The sequence below is a fragment of the Brachycentrus maculatus genome, unplaced genomic scaffold (assembly GCF_059751285.1).
Source record: "Brachycentrus maculatus isolate JH-2025_06_01 unplaced genomic scaffold, ASM5975128v1 h1tg000527l, whole genome shotgun sequence".
Lineage (NCBI taxonomy): Eukaryota > Metazoa > Arthropoda > Insecta > Trichoptera > Brachycentridae > Brachycentrus > Brachycentrus maculatus.
This window is the reverse complement of record NW_028281273.1, coordinates 943,811-958,546: the sequence shown is the minus strand read 5'-3', so window position 1 is coordinate 958,546 and position 14,736 is coordinate 943,811. Positions and strand designations below refer to the sequence as shown.

Below are 14,736 nucleotides of genomic sequence, written 5' to 3'. Positions count from 1 at the left end.
ACTAAATTATACGCATTTTCCTAATTTAGAGAGTTGATTATCGAACAAAAAAACAGTAAACAAAGTTCCAAAAAAAAATTGATTCCTTTTTTAATGAAGTAAAACCGAATACAAGCACGTCGATATTAGACAGCAATGTCATTTCATAACGTCATATCTTCATACAAGGTTTTTATTTTATAATTTATTTATATTGTACCTAAGGTTTTTTTCATTTGACGCGGTGGAGCAGCGTTCCGGCACCTTTTTTCACGGAATTTTTTTTAAAATTTCAAACTCAATAAGACGAAACAATGATTGGGTTTACATAATTAAAATATTTATTTCTATAAATAATTCGTCAAAAGGAAAAGTTGCTTTAAATTTTATTAAAGTGGTAATTTGGATATTTTAATAATATGTTTTAGTAAAAAGCTTGACAAGAACTGAGAACCTGGACCTTTTTTTAAAATCCTGATAATACGTTTTTTTTATATAGCGGACTTTCGGCTTTAACAGACACCCCTCCCTCCAATTAGTCCGTTATATCGAGGTTTAACTGTACATATATTGTGAAGTAACGTTATAGGTACAACAGTGGCTAGTGTAAAAAGGCCAGCAGAAGAGGCTGTCGCGCTTCATTTCTCAATACACCAAACCGCGGGTTCCAAACTTGATTCGTTTCTTGACCCGAATAAACCAAAATGATTTTGACACCTCAACATAGACGAAGAAGAATATGCAAGTCCAAACGCTTATTCTCAAATTTGGGTTTCTGCAGGAGTAATTTTTATATTTTTGATATCTCGACACAGGTGAAAAAAAATATGGAATTCTGGGTGTTTACAGGGCTTACGACCTGTCATATGCTTGTTAAATAATCACTTTACACACCTACAACATTTACCATTCTACTCAAGATTGACATAGGTACCCACTTCTCTTTTTTTTTAACTCCTACATATGTTTATCTTAAATTTCATGACGCTTTACGTGTGAGTTCACTGAGGGCATCTATGTAAGGTTTGAGAAAGCTTTTACTTAGAGACTCTTTTTTTTAGATGTATGCAAGATCCTAACCGGATTATTTTACATATTGGGAAACTCCTGAAAGTATAACTTTCAGGGGTTTTTCAATTTTATGCAGCTTATAATCTGACCATTTATATCATTCACAACATCTTGAGTGTGACCAAATACTTTTAAATGGCTAAATTAACCTTTTTGCTTAAAATAGAAATAAAGAAGTATTTAAATTATTTAAGATTTTAGGTAATTTTAAATGTAATTAGTTATATAATATTTTAAATAAGGTACCTATACGAAGATATAGAGAGATCCAAAACATCTCACGACTTTTTTTAATGCACCATTTACTGTGTCTGGCATTCACATTTCTTTTAATGTCTTTCTTAGACTGTTATGTATATAAATAAAATAATATATTTAACAATAATTTCATAAATACATGAGAAAATTCTAGAAAGAACGCTTAAATTTTGAACGTCTATTATTTTCTTGGCGCGCATCGAAGATTCAAACCATTTTTATCAGCTTGCAGTCGGTAATAAAGAGATCACGAATCATAACACGCGTGAAGGTAACTGCACTTGACCGTTGTCTTGATATGATATTTTTGTTGACTTATTATTCCGATTCTGACATTTCATTCACTGGCGATCTATTATCGTTATCTTTTTTCGTTTTGTGATGGTGTGGGTTTTGTTTGGTAGTTTAATATAGTTCGACAAGTCGGCTTAAGCTGTCGTTTTGGACATTCTGGAAAGGATCTATAGAGTAATAAAATGAGTAAGTAACTTCAGTAAATATATAATTTTCTATAAAGTATTTTTGGTCTCTCATGACGACGATCCCTTTTTATTCGTTGCATTGTTATTTTATTTAATGTTTTGATAGTTACAATCAGTACTTAATTTGATACATAACGTTATTATTCAATTTATTTGATTAGCTATTAAATTATTCCAAGTTTTATGATGATAATTGCATTATTTTACTTACGCACTCCTTGATTTCTGTGGACCTATAATAAAATAATGAAATAAATAAAAAGTATTCCGAGTATCATTTACGTCTTCAGCGGAAATTTCAATTATCGGTGTAAAGAAAAAAATGCACATCATTTAGAAGGAACAGAAATTTTAAGAAAAAACAGGATATCTTTGATACCACCGGTTTCGTCAATCTCCACCTTAAAAAGAACTATCATTTTTAAAAAAAATTAAAACACTGTAAATAAGAAGTCATTATTTATTAACCAATTTTAAGATAATTAGACATTTTTAAGGCATTAATAAGATAATTTTAAAACAATAATAAGAAGTCAGTTTGAATGATAAGTCATTACAGTGAAACCTCTGTCTATCGTTCCTGGAATAATCGTTTTCCTGGATGTGTTGTTTATTTCTTCTACCCCGAATTCGATTCATACAAAAAAAGATTGCATCAATTGTTTTACCTTCATTTTGAGTAATATTTTTTCTGTTTTTTTTTACATTCTTTTCAATTTTCTAAATTTTGTTACATTCAACGACAATTTTTTTTGTTGTTGAAGTATGATTGAAAATGGAAGTTTTTTGGGTTCTTTTTAGCTTCAAATTTTTTTAATAAGTACATTTATCTCCATCTCAAACTTGTATTCTTCTTAAAATTTTAACCTACCAATAGTTATGCAGATTGGGAGGATGGTATCTTTACTCAATGGTATCTCCTTGGGTATTGACCTCTTAATCACGCGTTCATTGTTTCCCCGCATTCATAGTTTATTTCAATACGTCCCTTTAAAATGATAGATAGATGTTTTACTGTTTATTAAAAACCATTTTTTTTACTAAACTATCCACAATTTGTTTGCACTTTATGTTATTTTACATATTATGTACATAAATTGTTTTGAAAAAATAAAACATTGACATCAAATAGATACTTTTTGATCATAGATCTGAATATTGAGAATATTGTTCTTCTAACCCTTATCCGCACCCAATGGTGCATAGGGCACTGCATCATATTGACACAGTGTTATCTTGATCGCTACTTATACGAAGGCAAGGTGATCGCTCCTGCGCTTCAGGGACCAGTCCGGGGTAATATTAAATAAATATTAGAGTAAAAATCACAAATATTTATTTTCACACCTCTCCTTGGGTATCGAACCCGGAACCTCCAGCACGGTAGCTAAACACGCTAACCACTACACCACGGAGGCAGAATATTGTTTCTGTGTTATAATATAATATGAGCACTTCAAGCAACTTTTCCCCCTTTTTTGTTGTAATGTTTGAATATGATAGTTGTTCTTAACCTTGATTTGAACTCACTGCTATTTTTAGCCATAAAAATACTTAATCTATGCAACTCGTATTGTGTGTAAATTTCAGTACATTTTACATTCACATGTATATATATATATATATATATATATATATATATATATATATATATATATATATATATATATATATATATATATATATATATATATATATATATATATATATATATATATATATATATATATATATATATATATATATATATATATATATATATATATATATATATATATATATATATATATATATATATATATATATATATATATATATATATATATATATATATATATATATATATATATATATATATATATATATATATATATATATATATATATATATATATATATATATATATATATATATATATATATATATATATATATATATATATATATATATATATATATATATATATATATATATATATATATATATATATATATATATATATATATATATATGTACTTATAAAATTGTATATGTATATACATATCGCTCACTCTTTTCAACAATGTCAAATATAAAAAAAATTCAATTTTCAGTTTTGCATGTTTTCGGAATGTCCAGAAAATGTACTTTATCCGGGCAAAAGCGGCATATTTTTGACTTAATATTTACGCGCTACAGGGCAGAAAGTGTTGTTTTTGCATTTTGAAGAAAAAGTATTGTTTAATTATTTTTTTAAATATATTCAACATTTTTCAAATGGAGAAAAAAACCTTCAGGTTTTACCTAAAAAGATCTGTTGCACAGAAAAAAGTTCAATAAGTGGCTTTATATTTACTTTTAATACATTTTACTATATTTTTAAACTTTAAAAACGATCTCCTGAAAAATCAAGTTTTTTTTTTATATATGACATTATTGAAAGGAGTGAGTGATATATAAAATATGTTATTATACAGACCTGAATGATGGAAGTTTAACTTCTGAAACATGTAGTCTATAATAAAACTCAAGTGGTAAAAAACGAAGTGTTTTCTTTTATCATTATAAAATATTTAATTAAAAAAAAACAGCAAACCTTAAAAGTGCAAACAAAATTAGATTCCTTTTTCAAAGTAAGATTACCAAGAGCATAAAAAAATCTTGCTTTTATCTATAAATTACATGGATCTTAACATGAATATCAATTATCTATATGAGTACTAAAAATCAATGTTCTACAATCTCAAAAACATGTTTATTTGCTATCAGTATGGAATATACTTGGCTGTATACATATTATATAATTCTTGAATATAATTAAAGCAGAAACAACTTTGGTACTATAATTAATTATTAATTACCCATCACTGCCTAGTAACTGCAGTCACCATGATATACACAATATGTTAATAATACCCATATATCTGAAAAAAATATTTCCAATAAAAATACTAAATTTATCACCACTTATTAATTATTATGTCCGCCTCCGTAGTGTAATGGTCAGCATGCTCGGCTACCGTTCTGGAGGTCCCGGGTTCGATTCCCAGGGGGGTTTAATAAATATAAGTGATTTTTTCACTCTAATATTTATTCAATATTACACTGGACTGGTGCCTGAAGTGGAGGGCTGATCACCTTTCCTTCATGTGTAATCGATCGAGATAACACTGCGTTTATATGAAGCAGTGCCCTATGCACCATTGGGATGCGGTAAGGGTTTTATTATTATTATTATTATTAATTATTACATTAATATTTTCACACACTTTTTTTAATACTTTTTTTCTCTATATTTTCCAAAAAACCTTTAAGTATTTTACATGTTCACTTTGTATTAAATACTGTGTGTCATATAGAGCAGTGGTTCTCAACCTTTTTATCCCCTAGGATGGGTCAACGTTTGATAATTTTACGGCGGCCCATTGAGGGGGGGTGTTGATTATAAATAATAAATTTGTATAATTTATAAACCGTCATTTTCGTCAATCCGCACTTGCACACTCTATTGTGCTAGGGAGTATTTTAGATTCTTTGATTAAATTAATTGTGTTTTTTACTTCAAAGGTATTGTGTCGGCAGTAAATTGGCATGAAGGGGTTCTCAATTCAATTATTATTTTTTTACTGTAATAATTTCATGTTTTATTGGGTATGTTTGTAATTTTTATTTTTAAGCAGGGTTTTGCGCAGCCTGGGGGTTGGGGATCACTAATATAGAGTTCCTTGAAGTCACCAAACTTTTGAAAGCCTACTGCTTTCTTAAAAATTAAATCCTACTATCATTTTAGTCAGCAGAGTTTCGTTTATTATTTTGAGTCCTCAAACTGCGTGACTTATCACGCAGACAATCATTATTAGCTATTAAAGCGACAATAATTTTTTCAATCCTATTTACCACAAAAAATACTTAAAAATGACTCCCATATCCAATGCATGGCAATATTTGCATGGGCACTGAAGCTGTCCAATGCGTGGTGATAATGTTTGTATGGATATAGGACTTATGTCTAAAGCATGACGATATTGTTTGTATGAACACGGGACCTGTGTCCTGTCCTCTAAACGTTTCAGCCGTGTTCGACACATGGGATGTTTTAAAACAATTTTAACAATGCTTGTTTTAAATATGTCCCGATGTTGCTGAAAACTGCATAAGTCTATTGTGATGAGACAATTGTTAGCACTGGATTTAATTTTGTTTTTAAACTTAACAAAAGCTATTCAATGGATTTATTGATTGATTTATAACAGCATTAAGAATGTAAAGGGAACGTAGAATTGAGATGGGTGTATTTGAAAAGATTTAAAAAGCGTTTTTAATGATAAAAGAATCGTCAAAAGAATGTATATTGTTGTTGATATTAGAAGAAAAAAATCACTCTAATTTGCTGTGAACATACAAAAAAAAAAAAAAAATATTTTTCATTTCAAGTGATAAGATAATTTTATATGAATACAAAATGGGATATTATTTTTTTACATCTATGAAATTTACTTCAGTGTTTTAGAGTTGAATAATATCTCTCTCTTATTATATGATATTAAAACAATATTTTTCAAGTACACATAGGCGAGTAGAATGTGGATAGCCAAGAAAGAATTGGCCAAATAATGATCAAATAATTAAAATCTGACACTAACTAACCAAACCATGACCAAATAATTAAAATATGACACTAGCTTACTAAACACAAAAAACACTGTAAAATTAAAACTTAAAAAAGTAATGTAATAATTATTTTAACCATTATTTTAAATAACTTATATTTGTAATATTTTTTCAGGTCCTAAAGTAGGTGAAAAAACAAAAGTTTCTGACATCGCAGAGGTAAGTTTGAAATAATATCATTAATTTATTAACGTATCTATGTAAATAAAAACGTAATTGTTCATTCGTTCAAAATCTTGAAACTCCCAAAGTTATTAAATAAATGGTTTAAATTTCAACACAATGTGCATTAGATTACGTATATGTTTTTTTATACACCTATGACAATTGTTTTTACCTATGACAAATGAAAACAAGCTGTCTGCCATAAAGCAAAGTTTAGTGTTGCATGAATTGCTGTTACGTTTAACAGAGATAGCGCTGTTATTGGTGACAAAAAAGTGTGTTTTTACCTATCGTGGGTATATAAAAACACACATGTATTCAAATGAAATGTAGTGTCAAAGTTTCAAAGCAATCGATGGATAACTTAAGAAGATTTAAGATTTTAAACCAACGAATGTATACATATTTATTCATATATAAATGTTTTCAACGTTCTTTAAACTGGCAAAATATACTAAGTAGTTTGGAATGTCATGTATGTGGTTTTAAAAGTAAATTCAACTTCAAGTTTAATAGGGGTAATTCTATTCAGGGTAAAGCTTTAAGTAACAGGGATCATTCAAACAGGGAATTTGAGTACTGTAGAACGGGGCTACTTGAACTTTGATGTTTTACTTGAGCCCAGTACAAAAAAATATTTAGATCGTGGTATCGATCGAAGTATCGTGACAATAAATGTCACTTGTCAGGGAAACAATAAATCATGTCGATACATTCATTATTGTAGACCAAATACAGATTTATTTATACAGATTTAGCGTTCTACGGTATTCGTTTTTTGCCAGTATACCCACGATATATTGGACAAAAAAAATATTATGAGCTATTTTATGGAAAGTAACCACCATACAAAAACAGAATTAAATATGTAAATCCAAAAAGAAATATGATAGCAATTATTAATATGACGTCTGTTATATTGCTCACTCCTTTCAAGAACGTCATAAATCAAATATCGTCAATTTTCAGTTGTACATGTTCTCGGAATGCTCAGAAAATGTAGTATATCCCAGCAAAAGTGGCATATTTTTAACTTAATATTTACCCGCTACAGGGCAGAAAATGTTGTTTTTGCATTTTGAAGAAAAGGTATTGTTTAATTTTTCTTTTTTTAAATATCCTAAATATTTTTCAAATGGAAAAAAACCTTCAGAATTTACCTAAAAAGATCTGTTGCACAGTAAAAAGTTCAATAAGTGGCTTGATATTTATTTTTGATGTGTTGTGTTATATTTTTAAACTTTAAAAATGTTCTCCTGAAAAATCAAGTTTTTTGATTTATGACATTCTTGAAAGGAGTGAGCGATATGTATATTTTAAAACATTTTCCTTCTACTGTTATTTATTATTACACGTCTCACAATAGAGGTACAATTTGGATAACATAAACTTACTTTACTTACCTACATTAGTGTGTCATTGTGCGTATTGTTATACACATTTAACGTGAATTATACAGGCTGACTTTGAATATTAGTTCAACAGTTCATCGGTCCTTACCTGGAACTAAATGAGTCGATATCACGAGGTACGCTTTTAGTTTAGTTCATTTATTAAATAATTTTTCACTAGAACAGGCAGTCAGCACAAACAAAAATACTAATGAAGCCGTATTTTACCAGTCTGCAGTCCTTATGTTTAACTCTTCTTCTGAGTCAATCCTCTCCTTATTTTAAATGTGGACCCTTAAGTGGAGAAACCCAGATTTAAAAAGGATTCGGACACACTCAAAAATATTGTTATATTGTTCTTTTATCTAAGATACTCATTTAAAGAGATTTTGTCCGCCTCCGTAGTGTAGTGGTAAGCACGCTCGGCTACCGTTCTGGAGGACCCGGGTTCGATTCCCAGGGGGGGTAAGAATAAATATGAGTGATTTTTTCACTGTAATATTTATTCAATATTACCCTGGACTGGTACTTGAAGCGGAGGACTGATCACCTTTCCTTCATGTATAAACGATCAAGATAACACTGCGTTTATATGACGCAGTGCCCTATGCACCATTGGGGTGCGGATATGGGTCTTATTATTATTATTATTATATAAATTATTTTTCCAATATTGTAATTATTCAAGAATTTCAAATATCACACAATTGATGAATTCTGTAATTTTTTTATGTCATCAAATTTGATTAGTATATATTAGAATTTCATAACTCAATAATGACTTTTGTTTTATGCTTATCAGCATTGCTGACATTGTGATAAAAAAATTGAACTTTGTTCTGCTTTATCTACAATTTTTCTTCTAGAGGATTATTATTTTTTCCATAGGATTATTATTGCATTATATTTTATTTTATAATACATTCATGTGTAATACTATGTTAATTACTAAATATAAATATCTGCCTAAATCTGATACTCTCCGATAATGCAGAGAACGCATTTCCGCCACCGCAGTTTTGCTGCAATGGTGTAAATCGAGAATTATCTGTACTTCATGCACGCTTTTTTGCTCTTTCAAGCCCGCATCAAATGGCTTGCTGATTTGCAATCTGCAAACCATTAGTTGATATTGTACCACCCTCCATTAGGTAAAAAACACGTATACTTGCTTTGAATATTCGCAGAATCAAAATGTATATATTTGCGATTGAGTATTCGCAGGAGGATATTTGTGAATATTTGGAAGGTAATAACAATGCAGTGTAATGTCCGCCTCCGTAGTGTAATGGTCAGCACGCTCTGCTACCGTTCTGGAGGTCCCGGGTTCGATTCCCAGGGGGGGTCAAATAAATATATGTGATTTTTCACTCTAATATTTATTCAATATTACCCTGGACTTGTACCTGAAGCGGAGGGCTGATCACCTTTCCTTCGTGTGTTAACGATCAAGATAACACCGTGTTTGTATAATGCAGTGCCCTATGCACCATTGGGGTGCGGATAAGGGTTTGAAAAAAAAAGAAAGAAAAGAAGAAATAACAATGTCCACCTCCGTTTTGTAATGGTAAGCGTATTTAGCTACCGTGCTGAAGTCCTGGGTTCGATTCCCAGGAGGGGGGGTTGAAAAAAAATATTAGTCATTTTACACTCTAATATTTATTCAATATTACCCTGGACTAGTCCATGAAGCGCAGGAGTGATCACCTTGCCTTCATGTGAGTAATAATCAAGATAATACTGCGTCAATATGATGCAGTACCCTATGCACCATTGGGTTAGGATAAGGGTTAGAATAAGAAGAAGAATCATCACAATGTGAATATTCACAGGTAAACAATCACAATGTAACGTAATTACAACGTTCACTAGTTTCAAAACAAAAACCAAACTTTCCTAAAAACTTATTAATACTAAAAATTATCTATATTTAAAAAACTTTTTTGGCTTCTAGGAGGTAGCAAACTCAAGTAGCTATTGTTGATAATTGATTTAAATTAAATTAAGGTGTAACATATAGTGATTTTAAAACAAATTAATATTTCCTTTTTTTTTTTTTTTGAAAATCACAATGTTTAGTGCTTTCTATAATTTCACTAACCAGTTTATACATATTTTTTTTATTGATTTTAATGCTCATTACGGTACATTTATATGCTTATTACAATGTACAAGCCAAAACGAAAATAGTGCACAAATAAAACAAAAGAATTAAGTGTTACAAAGTTAATGCTGACACGAAATCAGTCAAATTGATGCATTTGCAGTTCTCGTATACTGCAATCGCGATGACAAATCCAGAATAACAGGGTCCAGATCTGTAAAATGGTAATTGCAATAGCAATTACCTTATTTTACTCAAATTAGCTATTGTTACAATGTAGCAAATTTTCAAATTAGTAATATTGTAAAAGTAATGGGTGTATCCCCACTGGCACTCTTTCAGTTAATGGCTTTATTGTGGATACATGTATCATATTTGCAGTGTCTAATGGTAAAAATCATTATGAATTTACAAATAAATTAATTGTTTATTTGGTTTAGTTTCCATGGTCATTCAGATGCTGATATTATTTTTTTGCTTTATATTTGACATATTTTAATGCAAAGAGTTTTTATTTTTTATTTAAAGAACATTCATAGTTCTCAAAACAGGTAATGTTTACATTACCACCCGTTCGATTGATGCTTAAAGACTTGAAGAGTATGTTTTACCTTCTGCGCCGGCAACATTTCAATATCAGAAAAGAAGAAATTATATGTATATATATATATATATATATATATATATATATATAAATATATAATGTTTTTGTATTAAGATTATGTACCAATCTCTTAAAAAAAACTGCAAAAATTTGTGTTTTTTTTTAACGTATAACACATTTTGGACGGTTGTTTTTTAAGCCTGCAGACCGCTGACCACGAGATTTGATAATATGAACATCTAGTTAAGATATAAACAAAGAGATTCGTACATAATATTCATATAAAAGCATTAAACATGTAATTCCTTCTTAACATGTAAGGCCGGCACAGAAGATTAAAATACCCTTCCCGTCCTTAAGTATCAATCGACCAAACGGGTAGAAATATCTTTCCCGTCCATAGTGTGTTAAGATTGGAATTAAATTTTATAATGGGTCATTCTAGCAAAAGAAATCTACACCTTAAAATTATATAGTATCACACACACACACACACATACATGTTGTAAAACAAGACATAAATTAAGTTACATTTGTTAATCTTCTTCATGAGCCCTTTGACCTCCACTGCTGGATATAGGCCTCTTCCCCTTCTTTCCATTTTCTCTGGTTGATTGTGCTTGCAGCCAGTTTTTACCCCCCACAGCAACTATGTCGTCGGACTATCCCTTTTGGGTCTTCCGACACCTGGGGTCCTGCATTGGTTAATATGTCTACCTTAATCCTTTTAGATTGTACAGCGGTCCAGAGATGCCTTCAACCGAGGTGTCACCAGGCCTATGGAGTTCAGGGAGAAGCAACTCAAGGCTCTGATGAGACTTTATAATGAAAATTCCGAAGCCATAATAGAGGCCCTCAACAAGGATCTCGGGCGTTGCCACATGGAGTCCACAGTTCTCGAAGTTGAATACATAAAGAATGATGTGGAACACATGCTGCAAAACCTGAGAAAATGGGCTGAACCTGACAAGGTTAGTGATAATGCATAAATGTTAGGATTTGTTCTGCGTACTGCAAGAGTTTTCGAAAACTGCTGAGAACTCTTTATAACTCCTTGGTGCGAAGTAGACTCGAGAGTGGTTCGATGATTTGGGGACCACATGAGCTTAAGCTCTTATGGTAGAGAAAATCCAAAAGAAATTTCTGAGGTATCTCTACATGAGAGAGTACGGGTATTATCCTTGGCTCTATCCGACCGAGTTTATCCAGGGTATGCTTGGCTACAATAGTGTAGAGTTTAGAAGGAATGTGTTTTTGATTATTCATTTTTATTGATTGTTGCACGGTATGATCGATAATCCTGAAATTATCCGAAGCATTGGTCTGCATGTTCCCGATAGTTACCTAAGACAGCGTCGGCATGGATTGTTTCACATTCCTATATACAGGACCAACCTGCCGATGGATATGCCTGTAGGAAGAGCTACCGCTTTGCTGAACAATATCACATTGTATGTTGATCTGTTCCATGTGTTGAGGGGGCGTTGTAAAGCAGAATTCCTTTATATCTTTAACAAAAGTGTTTAACAATCTTGCTTACTTTATAATTTTTGTTTTAATGTATACGCTTTAAATTTTAGTTTGTAATGTATATGTCAATTATGACTGAATAAATCGAATTGAATAAATTTAAATTTAAATGAAAAAGGTGAACGAACATAACATGTAAATGATATTTATACAAGTAAAATCAGCGCATCCATTTTTGGATTTTTGTAAACCGTAAATACGGCTTAATTCATCACCAAATTTTGTTTTTTACTTTTTATTTGAAAAAGGAATAAAGTTTTGTTTTCACTTTTGAAGTTTCCTGTTTTTTTTTTTATAATCAACTCTCAAAAATTACGAAAATACATATTTAAACTTCTTATTAGATTGTAGCGATTGGATCTTACCATTAATAACTTCATTTTTGGCAGTGTTGTTGCTCCGGCTAGGTGCAGTCTACAGCAGGACACCATTGTGACTCAAATTCTAGTGATAGATGTATGGCATGATTATCATGGGCTCTAAAAATTGTTCACATGCGCCGACACTTGAATTTTTTTGCATTCAACTTTTTTTTTTCCCGTTATATCCGAATTTCATGAAATAGAGGTCCGTTATATCGAGGTTTTACTGTATTTAATAGTCTACTAATACAATGTATGTTGGAACTAAGTACAAGTATGTACGTAATTATCATCACTGATTTCTTGTTATATCTGTGGTATACTCAGTTGTAAATGCGATTTATGTAATTGAATCGTGCCAATATGCAACATGGTGAGTCAAGGCCATCTTCACTTTATTATAGTAACTAGGATAATTGTACTGATATTCTTCTTACAATATGGAATAAGAAATGCAGCTGTAATGTTGTGTAATTTAAAAATAATAAGTCATTATTTGAGATAATCTTTTTGACTTGATTAATATTATCTTTTTTTTGCATATTTAAATATTCCTGTGGTATATTGAAAAGTCGGTTGTTTTGAAATAAAATCTAAGGAGGCACTGAAGACTTGTGAGGCATAACAACGGAATTTTTATTAAATGACTGAAGAAAACAATATGCAATATTTTTATGTATTGATATCATAATAAAGCATATAAAAAAATCATTTTATAAAAAAAGTTTTTATGATTTCGTATTTCAAAATTACACCCGAAGATATATTAAATGCAAGTATTGTTCAATCCCGATCCTGAAGTTTATTAAGACCATCTAAATTATACAAAACAAGGTGCCTATGATACAGAAAAATCTAAAGAATATAAAAAAAAATAACTCCCTGTGCCACTTTCCTGTGTTGATATAACCTTTTAGAGTTCTTCTACTTCTAACCCTTATACGCACCCAGTGGTGCATAGGGCACTGCCTCATATTGACGCAGTGTTATCTTGATTGTTAATTGCACAAAGGCAAAGTGAGCAGCCCTGCGCTTCAAGTACCAGTCCAAGGTTATCAAATAATTATGAAAGTGAAAACTACTCGTATTTTATTTTGACCCCCCTGGGAATCGAATTCGGGACCTGCAGCACATTAGCCAGATGCGCTAACAACTGCACTACGGAGGCGGACAATTTTTTAAAGTAAATAATAAAATTGGGTGTTTAGTTCTTTAAATTGCGCTAACCACTTTTCAGGGTCTGCTTTATTGCTTTTCATTTTGTTACTTGATCTTTCCAGCCTGAAAAGGGTCTAATCAACTCGATGGACGATGTTGTAATCTACAAGGAGCCGTATGGTGTTGTCCTCACCATCGGGCCCTGGAACTACCCCGTGCAGCTGGTGTTCCTCCCCATGGCGGGAGCCATCGCGGCGGGAAACACGTGCATCATCAAGCCGTCGGAAATCGCCGAGAACTGCGCCAATCTGGTCGCGGAGCTCGTGCCCAAATACTTGGATAACGTAAGTTGAATGCCATAAATTTTTATCAAAAAAATATATTGTGTTTCAAAAAACTTGTGTGGCCTATAGTGCACTATGCAGCATTATTTTATTTAATGTATAAATTTACAAAAAATATCACAATTTCATTCATTTACTAGTCATTTTTACTTTTAATATATCTTGTGCCGGGTTGTGGTCCCGTGGTTAGTGTCGCGGACTCTTGAGACAGAGTTTCTCGGTTTGAACCTACTTTACCACAATTTGAAACCTATTTCTAATCATGAGCCGCTTAGGCTCACAGAAATAGTATGAAATTGAAGAATTTTTGTAAGTAAGAAAAACACAAATATTTCTCTTTTTTTAGTTAAATATAAATTATACTAGTTATAAGTTTTTGTTTATACTTAATTAATGATAATAATGAGTCTTTTTTGGTTGTATTATTTTTTTTAGTTTTTTTTTCAATTAACTGGTATAAAAGGCATTTAATTTGTTTTTAAGAATTTTAGTATCTCCTTTTTTATATCTGTAAGGAAGCATTTGAAATATTTAGTTCCCAAATATTTAAGTTCTGTTGGTGAATTGTTTGTTGCTGCATTTTATTATTGTAAAATCATTTTGGAAAAAAAAATAAAATATTTGTTACTTTTCAATAG

At 30.8% G+C, this 14,736-nt stretch overlaps 1 protein-coding gene across 3 annotated transcripts in view; it reads left to right on the top strand.

Annotated features, from left to right (window-relative positions):
* Positions 1-1,628: 1,628 nt before the first annotated feature.
* LOC148301728 (aldehyde dehydrogenase, dimeric NADP-preferring-like) overlaps positions 1,629-14,736 on the top strand; it is a 28,115-nt gene continuing 15,007 nt past the window's right edge. For all 3 annotated transcript variants that reach the window (XM_088272815.1, XM_088272816.1, XM_088272813.1), the window contains exons 1-4: positions 1,629-1,788; positions 6,556-6,599; positions 11,436-11,675; positions 13,877-14,098. In XM_088272815.1, coding sequence (XP_088128941.1) covers positions 1,785-1,788; positions 6,556-6,599; positions 11,436-11,675; positions 13,877-14,098 — 510 coding nt within the window. In that variant the 5' untranslated portion in view covers positions 1,629-1,784. The remainder of the gene's footprint in view (positions 1,789-6,555; positions 6,600-11,435; positions 11,676-13,876; positions 14,099-14,736) is intronic.